This window comes from the organism of the source record quoted next, unplaced genomic scaffold, assembly GCF_019419815.1.
Source record: "Pyrus x bretschneideri cultivar Hongxiangsu unplaced genomic scaffold, Pyrus_bretschneideri_v1 Contig15, whole genome shotgun sequence".
In the NCBI taxonomy this organism is placed as follows: domain Eukaryota; kingdom Viridiplantae; phylum Streptophyta; class Magnoliopsida; order Rosales; family Rosaceae; genus Pyrus; species Pyrus x bretschneideri.
This window is the reverse complement of record NW_025999446.1, coordinates 4,972,368-4,998,026: the sequence shown is the minus strand read 5'-3', so window position 1 is coordinate 4,998,026 and position 25,659 is coordinate 4,972,368. Positions and strand designations below refer to the sequence as shown.

Sequence of the window (25,659 nt, the reverse complement as noted above, 5' to 3'; positions counted from 1 at the left end):
CAGATTTTCAAAATACCCTAAAAAAGATACTAGGCAAATTTCATAAAAAAAGTCCACAGTCAACCAAAACGTCACCCAAGTCGCTAAGCCGATCAACTACGCTAAAACTTCGGAATTTCACTACACAGATGCCAAAAATGGACTTGGGGCATCGAAATTAACCTAGGGGGTTCTTGAGAAAGTTTCGTAAATATCAACACACATAATATTTAAGAGAATATTATGATTGGGTCAGATCCGGGTCATGGGTCAGGTCGACCCAGCTCGTTGGAAACCCATCGGTTTCTGCAGATTTTGGTTGGATTTCTAGGGATTCTTCAAAGCTCTATAACTTCTTCAATACTTAATTAAATTGAGTGATTCAAAATGAAAATCATACCTCGGAACAAGACGAACAAATTGGTACCTTTCTCGACGACTAATTCATTGTAGTTTGGTTGAAAAATGGTCTTAAAGTCGCGGAAGTCGCTAGAAACTGGGGGAAAACCCTCAGATATGTTTTCTGCGTCAAAACATCACCAATCTCTTAAGAATATCAGAAACAACATGAGGCAGTTATCTAGGACGTTCTAAGTTAGTTTCGAGGTTTACCTTTGTTGGAAATGACGAGAGCTCGTCGTGGGTTTGTCGGGGAATAAAATGGACAGTGGCCTCTGCCATTGTCGGGGTTCCAAGGCCTTGGCCTAGGTTCTAGATGAGGATGATCAGATGGTGGTGGTGGTCCAGCGTGGGTGAGTGGTGGTGGCGTCTCGATGCCTCTGTGATTCAGGGTTAGAAAGAGAATGAAAATATAGAGTGAAGTGAGGGGGAGAGAGATGAATTCCGGGCAAAAGGGGACAAAGGGACACGGGGAAGTGTGGGCCCAATTGGCTCACAATACAAGACCATAAAAGATGAAACGGGAAAATATCTCGAGAGACATGAAATTACTGAATTACTCTTGACGTACTGAAATTCATAAAGCTTTTGTTATAGCTCCGAATTCAATTATGCTTACGTTCACTCGTTCGTAACAACAAGTACTATAAGAATACGCTAAGAGAATGGGTCATACATCTTAGGACACAATAGTCAAAATATATCGCCTCTAAGGGCATTTTGGTCAATTCACTCTTTTCGAAGTAAAATATAGTAAAATTATGAACGGGTCCTAACATGGTTCATCCCACTCTCTCTCTCTCTCTCTCTCTCTCATTTCAAGAGATGTCTAAAAAAATGTCAAATGTAAATTTGAAGGCTTATGTGGTAATGCCAAATTTCCTTTTGCTCCAACCCATATGTTTTTTCTTATTCAATTAATACTTGTAGGACCTACTTGTAGAACAAATAAGGGTGTATTTTTTCTCGCCACCATAATTATGGTGTCTGCTCATCTTACACCTAATCATTTACCAAGTGTTTTTTCACCTAACTCTTAGTTAACTTTCACATTGAATGTTACTTTTTTTACTTTGAAAAAAAAATTAACCAAGGAAGTGAAAGGACAAGTGTCAAATAATTAGGTGTATAGTGATCATACATCAAAGTTTAAGGTGGTGAGCAATAATGCTCCCAACAAATAAATATAAACTAATTTTCATCATTTATGATTGTTGCATTACTAGGATCATACAACAAAACATTTAAAAAATAATTTGACATAAGATTTTCTCATTTCAAATTGGCAGAACACAATAAATATGTCAATGCACGTATGATTAGAATATCTGTTGGAGATCTGCCTTCAAATTTTTATTAAGTCGCATTCCACTTAGAGCAGCTCCACCGGAGCTTTTTTTGCCCAGCACCAAGTCCAAATAACAGCCCGGCATGCAGGAATGTGCTCCAGCCCGCCAACTTGCCTGGCACCCAGCCCGTGCCAGTCAAGAGCCCAGCCCAAAATGGACAGACCCATTCTCCGGTCTGTTTCTGGCACGTGCACAACACGCGGGAGGCGGGGCGCGTAGCCGACAGCTTTGCAGGCGCTGGGGCCCGCGTGCAGACCCACTTGCAGTCGTCCGGGTGAAGGATACGTGGCCTCCTCAGAGCCGTTGGATTTCCAACGGCTAGTTTTTTAGGCCGTTGGATTTCCAACGGTAAAAAAAATTTAAATTTAAATTTTAAATTGGACCGTCCGATCACAGATCAACGGTCCACGTTTATTTCACCAAAAATTTAAAAAAAAAAAAAAAAAAGGCCCAACGGTCAGAAATTTGACCGTTGGCCACGTGGCGTAATGAGTGCTGTTGGATTTGATTATTTTTCAAATCCAACGGTCCCGATTAATTACAACATTAAAATTTATTAAAAAATGTCAAAAATTTTTAAAAAAATACAGAAAAATTTTAAAAAATTAATTTTTTTTTTCTATAAATACCTAACCCTCATCTTCCACCTTACACCACATTTCAATATTTTCTACACTTTCTATACTTTCTACATTTGAATATTTTGTACACTTTGAGAGAAAAAAATGACTTCGTGGAAGCTCAGTGAAGATGTTACGTTGTGTGAATGTTGGGTTCGCACTACTCATGACCCGATTACGGGTAATGAGATGGATAAGCGAGAAATGTGGAGTAAAATTACGAAATCGTTCAACGATGTACATGGAAAAGATGCCAGATCTAGTCAAGGTCTTCAAGGTCGTTGGAAAAAACTCAACGCATCCTTTACTTGTTGGAAAAACGCCCTCTCTCATGCTTCTGGTAATTTGCGTAGTGGGACAAGTTTAGCGGATGAGGTAACAATATTTTTATTTATTTATATGCATTCCACCCACATCAATATTTTAATTTATTTAATTTCTTATGTAATTTTTATGTAATATGCATTCCAAATACTTATGTAATTTTTATGTAATTTTTATATAATTTTTATGCATTCCACAATTCTTATTTAATTTCTTATGTAATTTTTATGTAATATGCATTCCAAATACTTATGTAATTTTTATGTAATTTTTATATAATTTTTATGCATTCCACAATTCTTATGTAATTTTTATGTAATTTTTATAGACACTACAAGCACAAGCATTCTACAATGCAAAGAACCATAACAAATCATTCAACAAATGGGAATGTTGGCAAATTGTCAAAGATTGCCCTAGATACAAAATTGTGGCAACCGGTCCAGAAGTTGTCATGCACGGTATGGGTCTACACAGTTCGCCAGAAGCAGACACAGCCGAACAAGAAGCCAACACATTTGAAGACACGGAAGGGATGCCTGAACAAGTGCCAGAGACCCAACCGACTCGTCAGTCCCTCAGGCCTCAAGGTAAAAAGGCATCAAAGAAAAAAGGTAGTTCTTCCAAAAATGACTACACTAAATATATGGAGGAACTTACTCGTCAAGGTGAAATGAACATGGCATGGGAAAAGGCTAGAGATGAGGAAAAAGCTGCTGCTGTGGCAACAATTATTGCAGCTACTGAGGCTCGTGATGCGGCGTCTGAGAGACAAAGAGAAATAGTTAATCGAGAGAACGAGATGATTAGAGAAGCACTTCATCGAGAGAATGAGATGCTTAGAGAAGAAAGGATGGCTCAAACAGATCGTGACACTATGAACAAGTCTCTAGTAGGACTGTCTCCGAATTCAAAATATTTTTGGACATCAGAAAAAAGAGATGTCGTGCGAAGGAGGCGTGCAAGAGATGCCGAAACAAGTCAAGGGGGTTCCAGCTACAGAAATCCTAGCAACCAAGATCCTAGCACCACATATCCTAACTCCACAGACTTTGTATAATTTCGCATTTATTTGTACTACTTTATTTAATTTCTTATGTAATTTCTTATTTATTTTTAGAACTTTATTTAATTTCTTATGTAATTTCTTATTTATTTTTAGAACTTTATTTAATTTCTTATGTAATTTCTTATTTACTTTTAGAACTTTATTTAATTTCTTATGTAATTTCTTATTTATTTTTAGAACTTTATTTAATTTCTTATGTAATTTCTTATTTATTTTTAGAACTTTATTTAATTTCTTATGTAATTTCTTGTTTATTTTTAGAACTTTATTTAATTTCTTATTTACTTTTAGAACTTTATTTAATTTCTTATGTAATTTCTTATTTATTTTTAGAACTTTATTTAATTTCTTATGTAATTTCTTATTTACTTTTAGAACTTTATTTAATTTAAACTTAAAATTACATAACCTCACCATTTAAACTTAAAAAAAAAACCATTTAAACTTAAAACACCAAATAAAATTACATAAAACACCATTTAAACTTAAAACATCATTTAAACTTAAAATTACATAACCTCACCATTTAAACTTAAAAAAAAAAAGCAAACACACTAAATAAGGTTACTTAAAAAACAATACACTTTATTCTTCAACCACAAGCCTTATTTTAATTATTTTCGCCTTCGTGCAATCTCCACTGATGGTCAATCAAGTCATTTTGGCGGGCTATGTGCCAGTATGGCTCTTGCAATGAAGTGTATCGTTGAACGATCAATTCATTGTAACGTCCATCCCGTTCCAACGGCTCGTGTTGCACGGGATCTTCGGTCTGGTCATGAGCATAGTAGATTTGTGTTCTTGAGTTGTTCATCGGATCCGGCTCGTATTCATCGACGGCATCATAATCATACTCGTCTTCAACAATCATGTTGTGGAGAATAATACACGTCATCATGATGGATCGAAGAGCCTCGACATCAAACATTCTAGCTGCACCCCTGACAATGGCCCAACGAGCTTGCAGGATACTAAAACAACGCTCGACATCCTTCCTACACCCTTCTTGACACTTTGCGAAGTGTTTATCTTTTTCACTCTGCGGGTGTGGCACTGTTTTGACAAATGTTGACCACCTTGGGTAAATACCATCTGCAAGGTAGTATGGTCCCTCGTATTTAGTACCATTAACCCAATATGTGCATCTCGGCCCACGCCCTTGTAGCAGTTCGTCAAACACTGGAGATTGGGCAAGGACATTTAGGTCATTCTGAGCTCCTGGAACACCAAAAAAAGCATGCCAAATCCATGTATCAAAAGAAGCCACCGCTTCCAAAATGATGCTTTTGGCTCCTTTTCTGTCGCCATAAGCTCCTTACCACGCACTTGGACAGTTTTTCCATGTCCAGTGCATGCAGTCGATGCTTCCAATCATGCCAGGGAAGCCTCGCATCTCACCCTTCCTCAGAAGCCTTCGCATGTCCCTTGGCGTGGGTTGCCGAAGGTACTCATTGGTGTAGAGGGCTTCAATTGCAGAGCAAAACCGCATCAGGGACTCCAGAACTGTTGTTTTTCCCATCCTTGCGATCTCATCCACTTGATCTGCAGATGCTCCATATGCAAGCATTCGCAAGGCAGCCGTAATTTTTTGCTCAGGAAGAAGACCTAGCACATGAAAAGCATCCTTTTTTTGCACAAAATATGGATCATGGTTGCAAACATCACTCATGATTTTAGCGAAACTTCGTTGCATTCTAAAACGACGTCTAAAAACATGATCAGGGTAAACGTTGTTGGGAATAAAATAATCTTCCAAGAGATCTTTACCTCGTCTTTCCCTTCTTCTATCGATGTTTGCCGCACGTCCGGGTTTGGCTATCTGACCCATAGCTTGCATGATACGGCGGGAATGTGAGGCCCTCCGCCTTCTATGGTGATCATCCTCATCCTCCTCCATTGCGAAGACCTCATCTCCACCTCCATCTTGGTCAAGATTGACCAATTCTTCCTGTTGTGCCAACAACCTTTTCTGCTGCTCTTGCAACTGTTTATATGCTCTCCTTGAAGAAGACATTGTAAGAACTCAAGATTTGAAAACGATAAAGAAGAATTCTGAGCTAAAAAAAAGGATTGAGTTTAGTGTGAGGATGGATGTAGGGATGTAGGGTTTATATGGACAAAAAAGAAGAAGATGAGGTTCTGGACAATGCCACGTGGCACTACGTGATTGGTTGAAAATCTTAGCGGAAATCTATTAAAAAAATAGTACGTTCGGATAATGACACGTGGCGTGACGAGATTGGTTAAAAATCTTATCGAAATCTTGCCTAAATAATTGTAAACCGGAAGTGACACGTGGGTTGTCGGGATTGGTTGAAAATCTTAGCGGAAATCTATTCAAAAAATAGTACGTTCGGATAATGACACGTGGCGTGACGAGATTGGTTAAAAATCCTATCCGAAATTAAAACTATTTTTTTTTATTATTTTATAAAAAAATTATTTAATATTTTAAATGGACTGGGTGCCAGCGCATTTTGTAGGGGTGGAGATCGTTTGTGCCAGCGCATTTTTAGACTAGGTGCCAGCACATTTTTTTTTGGGTGGAGATGCTTTGGCCTATTACTGTTCATTGAGTCTGTTACTGTTCAATTAAGTGGATAAATGGGCTGGGTGCTGGCGCAAAGTGGATAGGGGTGGAGTTGCTCTTAGGATATAGCATTTCCCTTGGAGGCGGTCCCACTCAAACGCAAACCGGCGATGCAACCAAAGTACAGCAGATTCCTCTTCTCATCTGCAACCCGTCAAAATTGCTCATTCCTCTTCCCACTAGCCTTCTCATCCCTCACACCCAACAATTCTCTCACAAACCCATTAAACCCTTTCCATCTCTGCTGAATTGTGGTGCCTCGAACCGGGCATTAATGGCAGCGACCACTAGACTGGCGGTGGATGTTGAGGTGGCGCTAGTCACTGGACTGGCGGAGGGACTCAACGAAGGTTTAAGGGCAAGGATGTGTGGGCCTCATGAGAGGATGTTGTTGGACTCAGGGTTGAGCTCGAGCTAGCCGTTAATAGCGGAGAACGAGTTTGACTTCCACGGTTGAGTCAGGACAATTTATGCAACTATTCCAAAAACCGGCCCATTATGCTTGGCCATATTAGAAAATTTGCAGTTTTCGACACAAAACCAAGAGGTCCATGACTTTATCTTTTTTTTTTTTTTTTTTTTTTTTTGGTCGAAAGTGATGGATTTTATCCAAGAAGTCATACTTTACATCTTCAGCAAGAATATCAAATAAGAATTCTGAAAAACACAGCCTCATTGCAGCACCCCCTTCCCTGGAAGCCATTGAGGCAACCGCATGAGTTGCTTTGTTGCAACACCGAGAAACACAGGAGTACAATATGTTAGTGTTTGGATTGATTTATAAGTGATTTTATGGTGGTTTTTGTATGAAAATTCAACAAGAAATTGAAGAGCTCGATGAGTTGGAATTGCAGAAAAGTTAGAGAAGCTGAAATGAAGTTCGTTACTCCTTCAATTCCCTTGGATTTGATTACATCACACACAATGTGTGTGCCTGAGAATATAGTCATTTCCCACACAAGCAACGTCAATGTGACCACGTAAAGGCAAGTGTTGCAGGCATCGGGTTCATCATCTCCTCTTCAGGCCCCGATTGCATTAACTTTGCCTACGTTCTGTTGGGGATAAGAGGGAGATGTAAAACCCAAGCCTTCCCGTTAGCTGGGAGAGGGAAGAGAAGGCGATTGAAGTTTGTGTGGTCGGTACTATTAGTGGTGTAGTTACCATTGTAGTTGGAGAAACATTTGAATTGAAAATGTGCTGCCTGAGCAAGGACTTGTATGATGATATTGGTTATTACGATTAAGAGAGAAGGGAGACGGACCATACATTTCAATCTTAGTAATTTTTTATTTACTTAATGAACATATTATGACTATTATCTTCTTTTTAATATAATTATATTTCTAAAATTAAACTAAAAACTTGGTCTAAGATTCAAAGGGGAGTGGTTGAGGAGAGTAAGGACAAAGAACTTCCAAGGTTTGGGTTCTGCCATTGACCAAACGACATGTCCACGAGGTTGTAATGGCCGGAGTAGCACCTTACTCCGGCACCAAGTATTAAACCCATGGAAAATATTTTACTCTGCAATTGTCTTCGTGCATTGATTGGATTAAGGACGGGAAAGTGTAGTCTTGGTTCTGGAATGGCCTTCAGCCTTTATCTTGTTTTTGTCTTTTTGTCTATTCTTTTTGCCCCCATTTTAGAGTTACGGGTTTTGATATACGAAACATGACACTAAGGAAAGATTCCTTCCTTATTTTGAATTGCCTATCAATTTCCAGTGAGTTTTAAATGAAAGTTATTTGGGGACTTGGTCGCCTGCATGTGGATGAGAAACACCTTTGGAATCCTGGTCGAACCTGAGAGTTTCCAATCGAACTACCTTGGCTGACTTGGCTGAAGCATTTTCGCATATCAGAGCTCGGTTGGAATAAAATTCCACTTGGATTGCCTAGTCTAAATGCCCTCTTCAATGCAGAAAACCAAGAAGCCTAACTAAATTTCGGTGTTGAAGTCTGGCCACTAAGGAGACCTCATTTTTGAACTGTAAATCCCCTTATGAAGAATACTTAGAGAGCCTTTTCACAACCTTCTTCATTGAAAAGCCTACCCTGCATTTGAGGAGTTCGAAAGTTAACTAATTAAATGTTCATTTAGGCATATATAGAAAATTTCTGTCGTTAGTGATATGATGACGTTCCAATACCAACATGTTAATCTAGCTTTGCATTTTAGCTCTCGCGCGAGAAAATGTGTGGAGTCACTAAGACAAGTGTTGCAGGCATTGGGTTCATCATCTCCTCTACAGTCCCCGATTGCATTAACTTTGTCTACGTTCTGTTAGGGATAAGAGGGAGATGTAAAACCCAAGCCTTCCCGTTAATTGGGAGAGGGGAGAGGAGGCGATTGAAGTTTGTGTGGTAGGTACTATTAGTGGTGTAGTTACCATTGTAGTTGGAGCAACATTTGAATTGAAAATGTGCTGGCTGAGCAAGGACTTGAATGATGATATTGGTTATTACGATTAAGAGAGAAAAGGGAGACGGACCATACATTTCAATCTTAGTAATTTTTTAAGGGATAATTTGATATAGATCCAATTTTGTGAGTCATTACTATAATTAGTCCATTGCATTGAAATAGGTCCAATAATTGATATTCCACGTAAGCATATTTATAATTTGTACCATATTTATCCCTTAAACTTATAAATTGTAGTAAATATTCAAAATTTCTTAATTATATCATTATTTGTGATTTAACTAATCCCTTAATTGTAGGATTAGTTATAGCAATAAAATCTCAACCCCAAGTCCGTTTCATCCCTCCTTTTTTTTCCTTCTTCTAAACAATTTCCTTTGTTAGATCATGGAATCAATCATCCTCTTTCTTCTATCATATTTCATGGGTGATATTTTGTGTTCCTCCCTCCAAATTCTTTCATGACAATTTCAGTTTTTACATAGCTTTCACAATTTTTTTACATATTCGTTCGGCAATACAGTATCCATTGCAAGCAATAATACAGTATCATGCTTTTATATTTGCTCTATTATATTTTTGTGCGTATCATAAAGGTAAACTAAAACTTAGTATTTGTTCCTTTTTTTTTTTGTTTAGTATTTGTTCCTTTAATAGAGGTATATTATATCATATTTCTATTCTAATGTTCTGCCATGGAGGTTCAACATTTTTCTTCCTATACAATAGGTAGTTTATTTTTATTTTGTTGGTAGATTATATCTGTTTTGTAGGTATAAAGCATTTTTCTTCCTATACAATAGGTAGTTTATTTTGTTTTGTAGGTAGATTACATCTGTTTTGTTGGTATAAAGTATTTTTCTTCCTATACAATAGGTAGTTACTAAATTATAGGGATAATTTGATATAGATCCAATTTTGTGAGTCATTACTATAATTAGTCCATTGCATTGAAATAGGTCCAATAATTGATATTCCACGTAAGCATATTTATAATTTGTACCATATTTATCCCTTAAACTTATAAATTGTAGTAAATATTCAAAATTTCTTAATTATATCATTATTTGTGATTTAACTAATCCCTTAATTGTAGGATTAGTTATAGCAATAAAATCTCAACCCCAAGTCCGTTTCATCCCTCCTTTTTTTTCCTTCTTCTAAACAATTTCCTTTGTTAGATCATGGAATCAATCATCCTCTTTCTTCTATCATATTTCATGGGTGATATTTTGTGTTCCTCCCTCCAAATTCTTTCATGACAATTTCAGTTTTTACATAGCTTTCACAATTTTTTTACATATTCGTTCGGCAATACAGTATCCATTGCAAGCAATAATACAGTATCATGCTTTTATATTTGCTCTATTATATTTTTGTGCGTATCATAAAGGTAAACTAAAACTTAGTATTTGTTCCTTTTTTTTTTGTTTAGTATTTGTTCCTTTAATAGAGGTATATTATATCATATTTCTATTCTAATGTTCTGCCATGGAGGTTCAACATTTTTCTTCCTATACAATAGGTAGTTTATTTTTATTTTGTTGGTAGATTATATCTGTTTTGTAGGTATAAAGCATTTTTCTTCCTATACAATAGGTAGTTTATTTTGTTTTGTAGGTAGATTACATCTGTTTTGTTGGTATAAAGTATTTTTCTTCCTATACAATAGGTAGTTACTAAATTATATCAGTTTTGTAGGTAAACATCATTAGGTGGTTACTAGATAATATTTTAGTTAGTATTTAAATATTCAAAATTAAAAACTGAATAAATGATACAAAAATTAAAGAATTTAAATATTTTTATCTAAAATGGCAAAATTGGTATAAAAATATGTAATTGGATAACTGGACTTAGTTAAAAAATTACCTTTGTTTTTGGACCTAGATCGAAAAGCCCCATTTTTTAATTACTTAATGAACATATTATGATTATTATCTTCTTTTTAATACAATGATATTTCATCATTTTCTAAAATAAATTAAACTAAAAACTTGGTCTAAGATTCAAAGGGGAGTGGTTGAGGAGAGTGAGGACAAAGAACTTCCACGGTTTGGGTTCTGCCATTGACCAAACGACATATCCACGCGGTTGCAATAAAATGGAAATTAAAGGAAAGGGAAGAGACAAATAACATGGAAGAACAAGATTAAAAGATAATAAAATGGAATATTATAAAACATAGAAGAAAATGAAATTTATAATGTCCTTGTACTTAGAGCTTCAAAAAGTAATATTTTCATGAATTAATCGGTTTCCATCACAATGTTAGGGAATGATTCGACCGCCCGAGAAAGCATAATTTAGGAAAGGTCTATGCATCTCAAATCCTCCTTTCCATAACTTAATTTACTGTAGGCTATCGATCGAATAACAGAAAAGAAAGGCCACTTGATCCCAATAACTTGAGATTAATCGGAACCTGTACACCTAAACAATGAATCACATAAAAAAGAACGGCCAAAAGTGTTATTCGTTGCGTCATCGACAACTAGTGAGGTAACAATTTGGAACCAAAGCTATCAATGTGGTAGTTTTTGTACATAGTTGCTTTTAGACCGATCTAACCTCATCACACCAGAATTAGCTTCCCATCCCAAAGATGCTACATTACACTCCAAACATCTCACAGTGGAGTGCACATCAACAAGCTCTACCGAGGAGATCGTTCGGTAATTGAAACCTCATTTACCGACTGTTGGATAGAGCTACTTCGAGGTTGATCCAACCCTTGGATCGCGGTTATGTCTGATCCAATAATAAAAAATGCTGGTTGTGAGGGTAAAGGAAGGTCAAGAGAGTTGCTATGCTAGTAAGCATGTGAAGAACAGCAGCCATAGTTGGCCTATCAGCTATATTTTGTTGCACGCATAATAATCCTATGTGGATGCATCTCATTGTTTCTGGTATTGAACCGCTCTTCAACAGGGGATCTATTAAATTTGAAGCCGTGTCCTCCTTCCAACTTTTACATGCCTGCATAACTTTTTCAAAAGTTAGAATTAGAAATTAACAAAGTCAGGCAGGACGTTTCTTTCGTTAGTTTAATCTTAATTGCAGGGATATCTATAGCCCAACTTTTTGTGTTACTTACATAGCTTAGAAGGTCCTCCATGTTCCCACCATGACGGAAAGAACTATTTTTTCTGTCCAGTAATTATCTCTAAAATCAACACACCAAAGCTATACACATCGGACTTAACAGAAAAGTGCCCGCGCATTACATACTCAGGAGCCGTGTAACCACTACATATCAACGAAAGTAAGGTTAGCTTTTGTTATTCTATTTGAAACTTGCAATAGTTATGCCCAAATTATATTGTCGTGTGTTCTTAATTTATTGTATTGTTAATGACTTGAACTTTGAGATACAAGATCTGCTAGTACTTACTAGGTCCCAACAACTCGATTGGTATCACCTTGTGTTTGATCAAGATCAAACAGTCTTGCCATGCCGAAATCTGCAATCTTGGGTTGCATTTCTGCATCTAACAAAATGTTACTTGCTTTCAAATTGCGATGAATTATTCTAAGACGAGAATCTTCATGAAGGTAAAGGAGTCCTCTCCCAATTCAAAATATGATCTTGTAGTGACTATCTCAATGCAAATGTGCTCGCATGGTTGGATCTGCATATTGAAGCAAGTAGACTATTTTGTAATGACTGTTAATGACGTTTGATGAAGTGTACTCTATTTGCAAAGCATGTACATAGAAGAACTTACAATACATTCCAAAATAAAAACAGAAATCCAGTTCCCAACCCTACCAAATATGAAATGATCGAGGCTTGCATTAGGGACAAACTCATAGATAAGAAGCCTTTTGTTTCCTTCCAAGCAGAAACCAAGGACCTAACTAAATTGCGGTGTTGAAGTTTGGCTACTAACGTGACCTCATTTTTAAATTCTATATCTCCTTGTGCAGAATCTTTAGAAAGCCTTTTAACCGGTATATCTTCTTAGTTCAAAAGCGTACCCTGCATTCAACCGCCATCTGAATGTTAACTTATTTCTCACAATAATCACTTAACCGACATCAATGGGGATAAGATTCGTTACCCTGTAAACAGCACCAAATCCACCTCGTCAAAGCTTATTTGCTTCAGAAAAGTTATTTGTAGCTATTCTTATGGAGCCAAAGTCGAACTTCAAAGCTTCTGTATTAAGAATTTCATCTCCTTCTTTGCATGAGAGAGAAGCAATATGAAGCCAAAAACTAAATAAGGCTATTGCAAGCATATTCTGTTTCAAGGGAAGTAAAAATTAACTGATCTAAACTTGCCTCCAAGTTTTCCCTTCATCTTCTTCAATCTCAGATAAATGCAGATCGATATAATTAGTACCAGGGAAATAACAACCGTGACAACCGTAATGATGACAGTCCGAGAAGTATTACTCTCCTTTCCTGCACAAATCAGAAATATAGCTTCTCTGATCATATCAGATTATATGTGGGCCCTTCAATTAGCTAAATCTTTTCTATGACTAGGTGTAATGAATGATAATTTATTAAACATTGAGAACCAAATTACAAATTAATTTGTTTCTAGTTGGTGCTACAATCCGAAGGAAAGAATCAGACATGATGCCAAGATGTAATACCTCCTGGACTCGCAGTATTGGCTGGTGTTGTCTCGGTTGTATCTTTTAAAAAAGGGTAAATTTCATACCTTGAGCCACAGCTTGGTGTCATTCTCACACCAACTGATACACTACAACATGATCCAAACATTCCGAAAGTAGAATTTAAGCAATCAGTACAACTTTGCTCGGATAATTCTGGGGTGCACTGAACAAGTCCATATATTGTTATATAAGAACTTGGAAGGTTTGCGTTTCCTGTTGCAAATTTAAGAAGATCACCACCCGTTGCTGCTTTTTGTCCTAGTCGATTCAGCAAGTGAGAGATCTCCTGACCGAACGCTTCCAAGCCGATTGATACAGGTGCAATTTCAACATCTTTCAGGTATAAATCTGGATTAGTTTCCATCATGCCGTATGTGGAGCGGTTTGATCAGTAGCGTAACATACAATCGTTCTGCCATCCAATTGCCTCCTTCTGATTATTAGTACAATGTTCCCTTAGATAGTTTGCAGCGTCAGTAAGGCACTTACTGGAAATGTCCTTTTCAATTAGTCCCCCACGGAGCCCGATTGTATAGACTCTGTCAATGTTTTCGCCACGGGAGGAATTGAAAAAGCCATAGCCGTTGTTGTAAGAGTGTAAGTCAAAGAGGAGGCCATTGAGGTTTGTTTGATAGGTGGTGCCAGTAGTGTAGTTACCTTTGTCGTTAGAACAGTGGAATATTGGAACATCACGAGGTCCAAGCAGGGCTTGAGTGAAATTAACGCTGATGATGAGTAACAAAATTTGTGTACAAAGGAAGAATAATCTGATTAATCTTGAGGAAACCATGGCCAAAAATAAAAATGAGTGTTAACTGCATGCATGATAATTAAACGTCATTGGGATGGGGGAACTTCTGATTATTTTAATTAATTGATACATTGACTGAAATGGGTCTGGTGTAACTTCCGACTGAGTTTTCGCCGCCGCTGTTGAAACTATCCAAGTTCCTTGTGCGTTGAAATTGCTAAATTGGTGGTCAGTAGGATTAAAATGCAGTGAAGAATAATCATTATAAAAAACAAGGGTAAATTACACTTTCATACCTTAGGTTTGGAGTCTATTTCAATTCCTTACAACATCTTCAAAACATTTCACTTTTATACCTTAAGTACTATTTTATTTCAAAATAATACATCTGTTACATTTTTCATTCATTGATCTGTTAAATGTTGACTTGGCTGCCATATATATGCCACGTGGCTGCCAAATGTTTGTCACGTGGTAAATAAAATAATTTTTTAGTTTTTTTTTTAAACCTGAATTTTCTCAAAAAAAAAAAAAAAAAAAATTAAACCCACTATCAACCCCCCAAGATCCACATCACTATTCCTAACCCAAAACCCAAAAAACCTGTTGTAGCAGCAAGAAGAAGAAGAAGAAGAAGAAGAAGAAGATGGAGGAAGAAGAAGGAAAAAAAAAAACCTGCAGCAGCAGCAGCAGGAAGAAGAAGAAGATGAGGGAGGAAGAAGAAGAAGGAAAAAAAAACCCCAAACCCAGTTCGTCCCCCCCCCCCCCCCCGCCCCGGGGGAAGGCACTGGTTTCAATTTTTTTTATTCTTTTTTTGAGAAAATTCAGGTTTTCTAAAAAAAATTATTTGCCACGTGGCAGACATGTCAGCATTTAACAAATCAATCGATGGAAAATGTAACGGATGTGTTATTTCGAAATAAAATAGTACTTGAGGTATGAAAGTGAAATATTTTAAAGATGTTGTAAGGAATTGAAATAGACCCCAAATCTGAGGTATGAAAGTGTAATTTACCCAAAAAATAAAGAACACAAATGTAGTTTATGTGGTAAAACGTCACACACAATGAAAAAGTCCGCAAACACACTGCTAATTCCTAAATAAGGACTTTTAGGGGGCGTTTGTTGCGCCGGACTATCTCGGACTGGATTAGCTTCAAGGACTAAGCTGGATTGGCTTACACTAGATTAAACTGGACTAACTTAATGAAGCGTTTGGTGCAGTATTGGACTAAGAAGCTGAATAATAACAAATTCTAATATTATATTATTTAATATATAAATTATTAATATTTTATTATGATCTTATCTTTTTCTCCATCTTTTCCTACCATTTCCGTCCCACTCTTTACCTCTTCTCTCATCGTCCCACCCTCTCCCTCTTTTTTTCCTCTTAGACCTCTCAATTCATGTCTCTTTCTCATTCCTAGTCAAACTCCTTATTGATTCCAGTCTCTATTTCTCTGTCCTCCCTCCCTCTCTAGCTATGCGTTGTTCGAACGGAACCTCACGGCTCCAATTTTCTCGACGAGTTGCATGTTTCTTGATGTGTTTTCTGGCCAACCCTCGTTAAATTGGATGAAGTTAGCACCGCCAAAAAATTCATCACCAACCCTGGACCGAGATCTTAGCTTTGAATGCTCGAATCTGTCATGGATTTGAAGAAGCCCAAATAGGCCGAGACTTCCAGGCCATTTTCTGGACACATTCGACCACATTTTGGCCTTGATTCAAGTAAAATCGTAATCTTGTCACTCCCAGCTTCAATTTGGTATATTTTATATGAAAGTTGGTTGTGAAATGGATCTGAAAGAGAGTCTGAAAGTTAATGATTGATCTAGGTGACCGGAGATGACGAGGAGTCTGTCGGGAGTGGTCGTTGAGCATGACGAGGACGAAAGCGAGGTATTTAGCTAGTCCCATGTTATGGGAGGCCGCTAAGACCTCTTAGGAAGGGTTTTGTCTTCCCCTTTGTCTCATTAATGCGTCCAGCATGGAACAAACACAGTATTGGACTAGGTAGTCCGTCCATCCAATTGTGAGGCAAACAAAGCCCCTATCTATAACATAAATTAATTATCATGTAGTCCGACGACTCTGTAGAAATATTCATAATATTTTTCCGACTTATTCATCCATGCTCACACACACGTGGACCACTCACATGCCGTAACGTGATTTTGCTGATTTTGTGATTAGTTTTTATTTTTAAAAATATTACAATTGCGAAATTTGCACCATATTTCTCATAAAAATAAAACTCACATATGTTAATAGCCTTATATTAAGAGGTGATATAAATATAATACAAAAAATACGATAAGTGTAACATTATTTTTTATCTTTTGTTAATCCAAAGTAAAATTATTTAACTTATGCCTTCACCTCGAGAAAAAAAAAGGTACAACCACTTAGAAATTGTTGTGGCCTATTCTGAGGGGTATGGCAAAGAAGAGACAGTGTTGAACAACAAAAATATATAACATATAAAGAAAAGATAGAGTCCATACAAATTGGGTCAAACTCCAAGACAAAACAAAAGATATAATTCAGCTCAAAAAAATTAGGATGGACTTTACATACAGATCAACATCCATAAATAAAATAAAAAGAAAAAGAAAAGAAAATATGTATTTCTTCCTACAAAAGGGGGAAGTAACATGCAACAGGGTCTCCTATTTTTCTGCAAGGCGTGGAAAAACTGCACAGTTAGCGGGAGAGGTTAAGAGAAAGTGGCAAGAGGTCATGGCCTCCATCTTCCCCCACGTAACAAACTCTAGAGCCTTCCTAGGATGCCTATAAACAGGCATCAGCTGCAGCAAGAGAAGAAAAAAAAAACAGAAAGAGAGGGGATACTCTGCAGAAAAATAGAGAAACTTTGAGAGAAAATACCAAAAGCAACGAAGTGCTGCCGGAAAAGTGAACAAGGAGTTCAACCATTCGTGCTTTCGAATCAAGATCCAAAGAAGAACATTCATCACCAGGTATGAAACAAGTTCTGTTAATTTATTTATCTCTCTTGTTTAATGTTGTGTTGCAGACAAAACTGAAAAATGGGGCATAATCAACTACCTAGGAACCTGTAATCTTCAGTTTATACAAGATAATTGCCAACAAGCCACCATAAAAGGTTTCTGTTCAAGAAGGGTTTCTTAAATGGTAGCCCGACTACTCTTCCATACCTGCAACAACAACACAAAGCAGTCCAAAAAAAAGGCAGCCACATGTTTTCTTTCTGCCTAAATCTGAAGAGAACAAAAGTACACAAGAGTTCCACTCTTCGCCACTGCCGTCATTCCCTTGAATTTCTTCGGGGTGGCCTAGACCATCCCGTGAAGTTCCAATCAAGTCTAAGTAATCCATGCTTGCCGTCCATGCCAAGAAAGAAAGGAGCAATCGGTGTCACGACAAGCAAAGGTTTTGGATAAAGAAAGAGCAAAGTTTCATTCGACTCTGAATATTGACGGTAAGTCTTCTAGGTAACATGAATGCCATTCACATGGTTATCATGTTGGGCAAAGTTAAGGAAACTTGAAAAACAACAAAGGATCATTCTAATTGCCATCGGTCAAAAATCAAGCCAAGGAAGCAGATATAGAAAGTCAAGTCTTATATGTAAAGTCATTCTTTGCGGTCCAATGAGAAAATAGATGCATTTGTGGACAAATAAAAGGGAAAAGAAGCCAAATGCAACTTTTGTTCCCCTTGACCGACTCATGCTTGGTCTCTGTGAAGAAAAATAACAAGGGATCAGCATATAACAAAATGCAACTCAAAAGGAAAGAAATTGTTCTGTTTGTAATTCTTTGATATTTTCTTTGCTACTCACGAGTACAAGACGAGGAGAAGGCCTTTGCATAAAATCTTATGAAAATTCACTTGGGATAAGAGTCCAAGAAAAAGGAGAAATTAAAAGTGATGATGTCTCCCTTTCTATTTGTAAAGCTCCAGCAAAATATAATGGAATGGTGTTTGCACAAGTATTTCAAAAATAGACCAAAGTCAAAGCATGGGACTTTACCCAAAGAAAAGTTAAAGCTTGGGACAAATAGCTGCTATGTTTGGAAAAATGGTGCAGCTATGTTTGAGGAAACATGCCATGTAAAACTCTTCAATATCAAACCATATTTACTCATGGGTACTGACAACAACTATACTTGACTAAGATGTCACAAGTAGCTGCTTTGTTTGAAAAAATGGAGCAGCTATGTTTGAGGAAACATGCCGTGTAAAGCACTTCAAATATCAAACTATATTTACTCATGGATACTGAGGACAAAATGTTATGGATGACTAATGTTGATGAGAAAGAAAAGCAAGCAGGACAAAACTAACGACGAGCACGGCTATTATAAAACCACTCACTTGACATTCAAATGGAAAAGTATAGTGCCTATTCTGATTAAGCATAGAAGGCAACACGCAAATAGAAGCAAAAAGAAATGAGGGCGTCCTACAAATTTTAGAGTGCAATTCTCACCTTTGGAGCCATGAATCAACGCTTGTTTTCAACGACCTCGATGCTGCAAAATAGTTGGTCCAACAACCATGTCAAAAACCAAGTCAAACTGATACCGAAAAACTACTCGTGATAAACGAAAAGCTAAATGAATTTAGACTACAAAAGCTACCAACAACAACTGGGCTTTGTCATCTACCAGTACACAAAAAAAAAAAAAAAAAAAAAAAAAAAAAAAAGGTTTGGACGATTCAATGAAGCTCATTACCTAAAGGACACAGCAACAACCAAATCGAAGAGATACTGTTGCTAGTGACGCCTGCACGACATAATTAAACCAATTAGTTGCAGTTCATAGTTTCAACACACTCCGAATGAAACCCAGAAAGCGAAAATGAGTAACCTGCTTGATCTCTCCCCTCCTCTTCGTTTTGAGTTTTAGATCCACAAAGGAAGCACACGAGCAAAAGAACAAGGCAGCAAAAAAAACAAAGGCTCTCGTGACCTGCATAGAAGAAAAGAAAAAACCTCTGCAATATAGGAGCAAAAGAGAATAAATTGGGGCAATTCAAAAGAGTTTGAACTCCACCAATCTTACCCATCTTCGTTTGGAATTCAACAGCTAATAAACTTAAAAGGAATTTCTACAAAAAAAAAAAAAACAAAACAAAACAAAACAAAACAAAACGAAAAAAAAAAAAAAAAACGAAGAAGAAGAAAACATTGCGAAATCGACGGGAAGCTCGAGTATATCGACATCCCTGTTTGGAGGAATGAATACCGGAGCAGGGAAGATTTCTGATTGGGTTTTGGAACTGTGCATCTCACGTGGGACTTGGAGTCCCACTTTCTACTTAAGGAAAATACAAAGTCCTATTTCACTTTGAACTGTGCATCTCACGTGGGTTTCTACTTGAGATAAAAACGAAGTCCTATTTCACAAAGGCCTATTAGATATTACCAAAGGTCATAAATGGGTTTTAAATAAATCCAATTGACTTCCAATTGACTACTCATTTTGCCAAGTCCGAACACAAGTAGGCAAATCCAAATCAAGCATATTTACAAACTAAGCCGGTTTGATTCCGTTAACGATACATAGACAGTCTGATATTAAATTTTAGACACAATCGTAAAACTGAAACAAATTCCTGGTTTATATAAACTAAATTCACTTCTACTACTTTGATCAAGTAAATTCTACAAAGAGTAAAAGAGAAGTCTTCAAGCACAAATTCCTAGATTTCCAATTAATGGATGCTGCTCATGCAACAAAGTTTCTAGTTTTTTAGGGAATGTTGCTCCATATGAGATTGAAGTAAAACAACAATTTTGTATTCACTGTAAGCCTTATATTTTTGGACTCCGTGAATAAAAATAGAGCCGCTCAAAAGGCACGAAGCCACATCAAACTTCAAATGACATAAAGCCAATTCAAATTACAAATGGCACAAAGATGCCTCGAATGGCACAAAGCCGTATCAAATCCAAAAAGGCACGAAGCTGAAGAAAAAACTCAAATGGCATGAGGCCGTATCAAATATCAAACGACATGAAGCCGCAACAAGATTCAAATCGTACGAAGCCACATCTTGCTCCAATGGCTCAAAGTCTTCGCCCACACAAGCTAAAACTGCACAAGACATGAAATGCTCCTTGCCAGCACGAGCTGAAAGGCATCAAACCCCAACAAATACATAAGGAACTACAAGTGACTTGATCCCTCATGAGGGTACATACGCAATCTAGGGCTCTACCTAGATGCAGTCACAAAATTAAATAAACATCCAAATCCCCCAAGTTACGATTTATTCATATTAGAATCAAAGGGTATTCATTTCCCTAAAGAAGGGTTGTAATTAATAGGCGTGTAGCCTAGAATGGGTCGGACTCAAATTAATAAAACCCTCTTTGAAAAAAGAACAAGGGTGAAATTGTGTCGAGTGAATTATTTGTTTAAGCTTTTTGTCGTCATTGGAAGAGGCCTGGCAGTGCTTGCTATGCAAGTTATGGGCGTTGCTGGCAACGGTCTCAACGTGGGACTAACAAGGAGGAGGGAGACGGCGAGAGGAAGCTGGGTTTGGGTTCGGATGAGTTTGCTGGGATTGGGTTAGCCGTAGTTGGGTTGCTAGGTTTTTGATAGAGGAGGAGGCTACAAGAGAGAGGGAGGGTAAAAATGAGGGAGCTGAGGGAGAGAGATGGAGGGTAAACAGTGGAATTAATGAAAAAGATGAGGGATATTGTTGTCCAAAAAAATTATAATTTTGTGTTCCATAAGCTGGAACAAGTTGTTCTAGGGTGGAAGGTGGAATGAAAAAATGACTAGGATTTGTTCCATGGGACAGCGTGTCCCAGACAATTTGGCGCACCAAACATGGGACAAGTGTGTTCCGTCCCATTGCATTCCATCCCATCCCACGTACCAAACGGTACCTTATTTATAGTCAACCATGAGTAAGTGAAACATGTTTTCTAAGTAATACAAATCATAATATGAAACAATTAGTAGCATAAAGAGTAAACTAATTGTACCAATGATTTACACACACACACACATTTGTACTAAAATTTATACCACAACACTTTCCCTTGAGTCTATAAATACTTAACTAGTTGTTGCATCAGATCTTCACAGATGATGTAGAAGCAGTTGGTGAAGTCGTCTCCTTTAATCGGCATAAAGAGCGAATACGAGTCGTCAAACAAAGAAAGGAATGCATAAAAGGTAAAACTCATAAAACCTCGCTATGGTAAAAATTCAGTGTAGGATAAAACCCATAGTTTAGAAACATGAGAACCTGCATCAAACCAACACAAAACTTCTTCAAGATGCAAGTAGAACACATAAAGGTATGACTAGCACATGATGGGTGCCTTGTTAAAGCCTAGTCGGGTAGCAAAAACCCAATGGGAAAATACTCCTAATCATAGGGAAAAAGAGTACATTAAGGTTAAGTGAGTATACTTCTGATACTTTCCTCAAGTATACTTCTAAAAAGGTCGACTAGGTTATCTAGGGAACTATTTGCTTAACTTCAATCTTCTGATGCTTTTGCTACTGATGTGAGAAAAAAAACTATGCGCAATATGCTTGGTGTTGTCTCCTTTGATGTATAATTTCGTAATCAAATCAATAGAAGCTACGTTATCTTCATAAATAGTTGTAGGGACGTCAATGATGGAAGAAAGTCCGAAGGTGATTGAAACATGCTCAACAATAGCCCTCAACCATAAGCAATCACACAGGGCTTCATGTAGTGCGAGAAATTTAGCATGGTTCAAAAAAAGTCGCAACTAAGGTTTGCTTGGTTAACCTATAACATATTGCGGTGTTTCTAATGGTAAAGACATAACCTATTTAAGAACGTGTATTGTGTTGGTCAGATAAGTAACATACATTAGCATAACCACAAGGCATGAATCAATTTGAGGTTCAAGGGTGGTGGCTCCTTTTGAGGATGCATATGGATAGAATAAACCAAATCTGAAGTACCCTTAAGGTAACGAATGATGTCTTCAACACCAATCCAATGTCTACATGTAGGCACATTGTTATATCTTGATAAAGAATTAATAGCTAAGCAGATGTACTGTCAAATACATTGAGCTAAGTAAAATAAAGCAGCAAATGCATTAAGGTATGAAACTTCAGGCTCCAAAACCAATTCTTCATCGTTTTTAGGACGAAAATGATCTTGTTTTGCATCTAGCGTACAAACGACTATAGAACTCTATCTTCATTATAACGACACAACACTTTCTGGTGTAGTTCGATTGATGAACCAGAATACCATTCGAACAAATGCTCGATCTCCAAGATGAGACAATATTGAGTTTTTCCAAGAACTTTCATCTCAAATTCTAATTTTAGGTTCACAGCAAGTTTCTGAAGCTCTTTAGGAATCCTAATGAAATTCATGCCATTGACTTAATGTCACGCCCTGATCCAGAAATACGTCCAGGATCGACACGTGACGTCACCAAGTACCATATATCTAACATACCCTGCCTCCAGGATATGTACAAAACATAACTCGAGATCTAACTACGTAATAATTTTTCATATACTTTATGACTGCATCTAATCTACTCGTTAGACTGCCTATGTACCCTTAATAAGGATCAAGCCATTCGTAGTTCATCATTCACAAAATCAGACGTTTATCCCACTGAGTTCAAGCAGAAAAGCCTAGCATTCTTCAATCATTTATTATAACCTGACAGCATGAAATTCCTGGACTCAAGCTACATAACAAACCTTCATGAAAATCACTATTTCTCTTCCATCCAACATATAATTCATTATGTCTCATCATGATTTTGCAATTCACAACATACATCATATTTAAGAACCGACGAAGCAGAAAACCATTATCTAGCCACATTAATTAATTAATCTGATTAAAATAATAACCATCATTCCCATATCTTGTAAATTCATACTTTATGAAATCATAATCGAATCATAGAAAATTCTGAAAGAGTCACTCAGACATCTAACAACTTTTCTAACTCAATTCACAAGATTCTCAAAACCATTGTTCACAAATATATAAAAACTATGGTTAGAGTAACACAGTTAAGCCAAGCTTGCTTCTCCAAATAATGGGATTTCGGGCCACTCAACGGAACCAAACTAAAATATGATCGCCTATCAAATGTACCAAGTACAACTAATCCTCATCACTTCTAGAACACTTATGGTCCCCCAACGCTGATATACCAAGCATAACCATATGGATAGTCTAATAATATAGGCAATGATCACCCAACGTGGATATATGAAGCATGATCACCCCTAACAATCCCCCAACACGGATATACCAAGCATGATCACTCCTAGAATGCGTATGGTCCCTCAACGCGAATATACCAAGCATGGCCATAAACATAGTATAATCATGCAGGCGGTGATCACCCAATGTACGTATACCAAGCATGAGCACCCCTGAATAAGTATGGTCCCCCAACGCAGATTTACCAAGCAGGACCATCCATGTACCTCTGCTACATAGTTCAGTAACTTCAACACACAACTTATCCACACCTCAATCCCTGTGAGTTACAATGTAGTCACCTACACCATCAATTTCTCAAGGCCATCACTAACATGTCACACAAGCATATAAGTGCTACAACATATTTCTAATAGGATTCTAAGATCACATTGTCATAAAAATAATCATACACATCATTCACATTACTAAAAGATAATTAAACGCACATATTACACAAGCGAAATCAATTTTAATAAACATAGGTCTATGCCTAAATATATAAAGATCACATTCCAATAGGAATCACATTTATAAGACCAATTCATATTCGTAAATGATACTAATATAAGAAATTAAGGTAAGAACCATATCCCATATATTCAAGTCACTCTCTAACCAATGTGGGTCCACTAGACTTCACATCGTCTCCCATAGTACCAATTTTAGTATCTAAAACGTTTCGAGACATGTTGACCAAAAGTCAACTCTTGATCAAAGGTAGCGTCCCCAACTCTACGTAATTTGATCTGAAAGATGCACCCATCAGATTTTCGATCCATAACTTCCTAAGGTCCTCATTATGCTCATAGAACATCATAGTAAAATCTCACCACAATCCGACAGTCAGATCTCCGCCAATCACAATTTTCGGTGGCAGTCAACGTTTTATTTTAGAAACTTACAAATTGAATTCGAGAAGATCCGTACAACAAATTTGCGATCTGTAAGTTCCTGGTGTCCTCAAATGTTACATACTATAATGTATTAAATTTTGGTGACGATCCAACAGTCGGATCATCAATTCAATTAATGTCCAAGTGGCGGTCTCTATCAAAACTATAGTCATAAAGGTTTCGTCAATCGAACGTCACATATAGAATCAGGGTATCCAAATTAGTCTAGGAAGGGCAAGTGGGGTCTCCAACCATGTGTTGCCACACGAACCGCCGCACGTGCCGGTCGACTGCCCTGTCTCGTCGGAAAATTCAACTATTCCCAAAAATTACCAAATTTTACAGAATTGTATATCTTAATGAGGGGAGAAATTTTTATACCTGGGTCGAAGTCCAATTCGGCCGGGAAGTGGCCTGGAAATGCCTCGATCCACCAAAAATCCTAGAAATGGGTACACTTTGATTCGTCTTCTTTGGTGTTCCACCGCCCCTAAACTTGTTTGGGGTTTGTTCCTGGCCTCAAGAAAAGTGGTTTGGTAGTGGTGGTAATGATCAAAACTTGCAAAGTCGACGTATTTCGCCGGGACACCCATAGAACCAATGGGTTCTGTTTCTCCCAAAATCGAGGCTAACCAAGGTGCATTTTGGATGGAAATGGAAGAGGGAGGATTGTGGAATATTTTCCAGGTGGTTTCTCAGCATGATTCGCCAGAATTTGGTCACAGAAAACACCGGATCTCATCGTTCTCGCCGGGTTGGTCGCATGAAAGACGGGTCGAATGGGGGTTCGGGTTCCCCTCATTCTCTCCTTTCCCTTCTCTCCCTCCTTTCACCTATCTCTCATTGGTCAGTTCATCTCCTTCTCTTCCCCAATTCATCCTTCCCTCTTGTTCTCTCTTATTCACCCTCTCCTTTTCCCTCTACCCCGCTGCCATCAGGCAATTTTATTTTATTTTTTTATTTTTTATGAAAATAAAACTTCTAAAATGTCCGTAACATTTCTTTATCGTCCGATTCACGTACGACCTTTGTAATACCTTGAAAATCTAAATATATGAATTAGATATTCATAATTACGAAAATAGAATTGGAAAATTTTAAAGTTTTGTTTTCGGACATTATTATAATTAACGTTGTAAAATCTATCGATAAGTAGAAATGACGAAAATACTCCTAGGCGGCTCAATGTAATTTTACAAGGACATATTTTATCCTCATATGTTTTGTCATATTTCTTAACTTATCTGGATAGAGTTCGATCATATGATCGTGTAAGCAAAAACTGTTCGTGAAACAGAGTTATAACGAAGAAGATATAAACGAACAAAGCTAAAGGCAAACTGGTCATTTAACCATAAAGCTAGAGGGCTCTAGATTTTCTGGAGAGCCA

General features: G+C 37.3%; 1 protein-coding gene and 2 pseudogenes across 3 annotated transcripts; all 3 read right to left on the bottom strand.

The window, feature by feature from the left end:
• Positions 1-11,413: 11,413 nt before the first annotated feature.
• Positions 11,414-13,201, bottom strand: LOC103962026 (annotated as a pseudogene).
• A 123-nt stretch (positions 13,202-13,324) lies between these two features.
• Positions 13,325-14,178, bottom strand: LOC125475579 (annotated as a pseudogene).
• Positions 14,179-16,598: 2,420 nt separating this feature from the next.
• Positions 16,599-19,446, bottom strand: LOC103962020. Of its 3 annotated transcripts, XM_048580429.1 has the most exons (5): positions 19,197-19,446; positions 19,002-19,103; positions 18,867-18,917; positions 18,620-18,662; positions 16,599-17,503 (listed from the first exon to the last, which is right to left on the bottom strand). In XM_048580429.1, exons 1-5 carry the CDS (start codon positions 19,198-19,200, stop codon positions 17,308-17,310), a joined length of 396 nt encoding a protein of 131 aa, XP_048436386.1. In that variant the 5' UTR covers positions 19,201-19,446; the 3' UTR covers positions 16,599-17,307. The 3 variants fall into 3 exon arrangements, with proteins under 3 accessions (XP_048436386.1, XP_048436385.1, XP_009372958.1); XM_048580428.1 differs by having other exon boundaries at positions 19,002-19,445; XM_009374683.3 differs by having other exon boundaries at positions 17,127-17,866; positions 19,002-19,445.
• Positions 19,447-25,659: the final 6,213 nt, after the last annotated feature.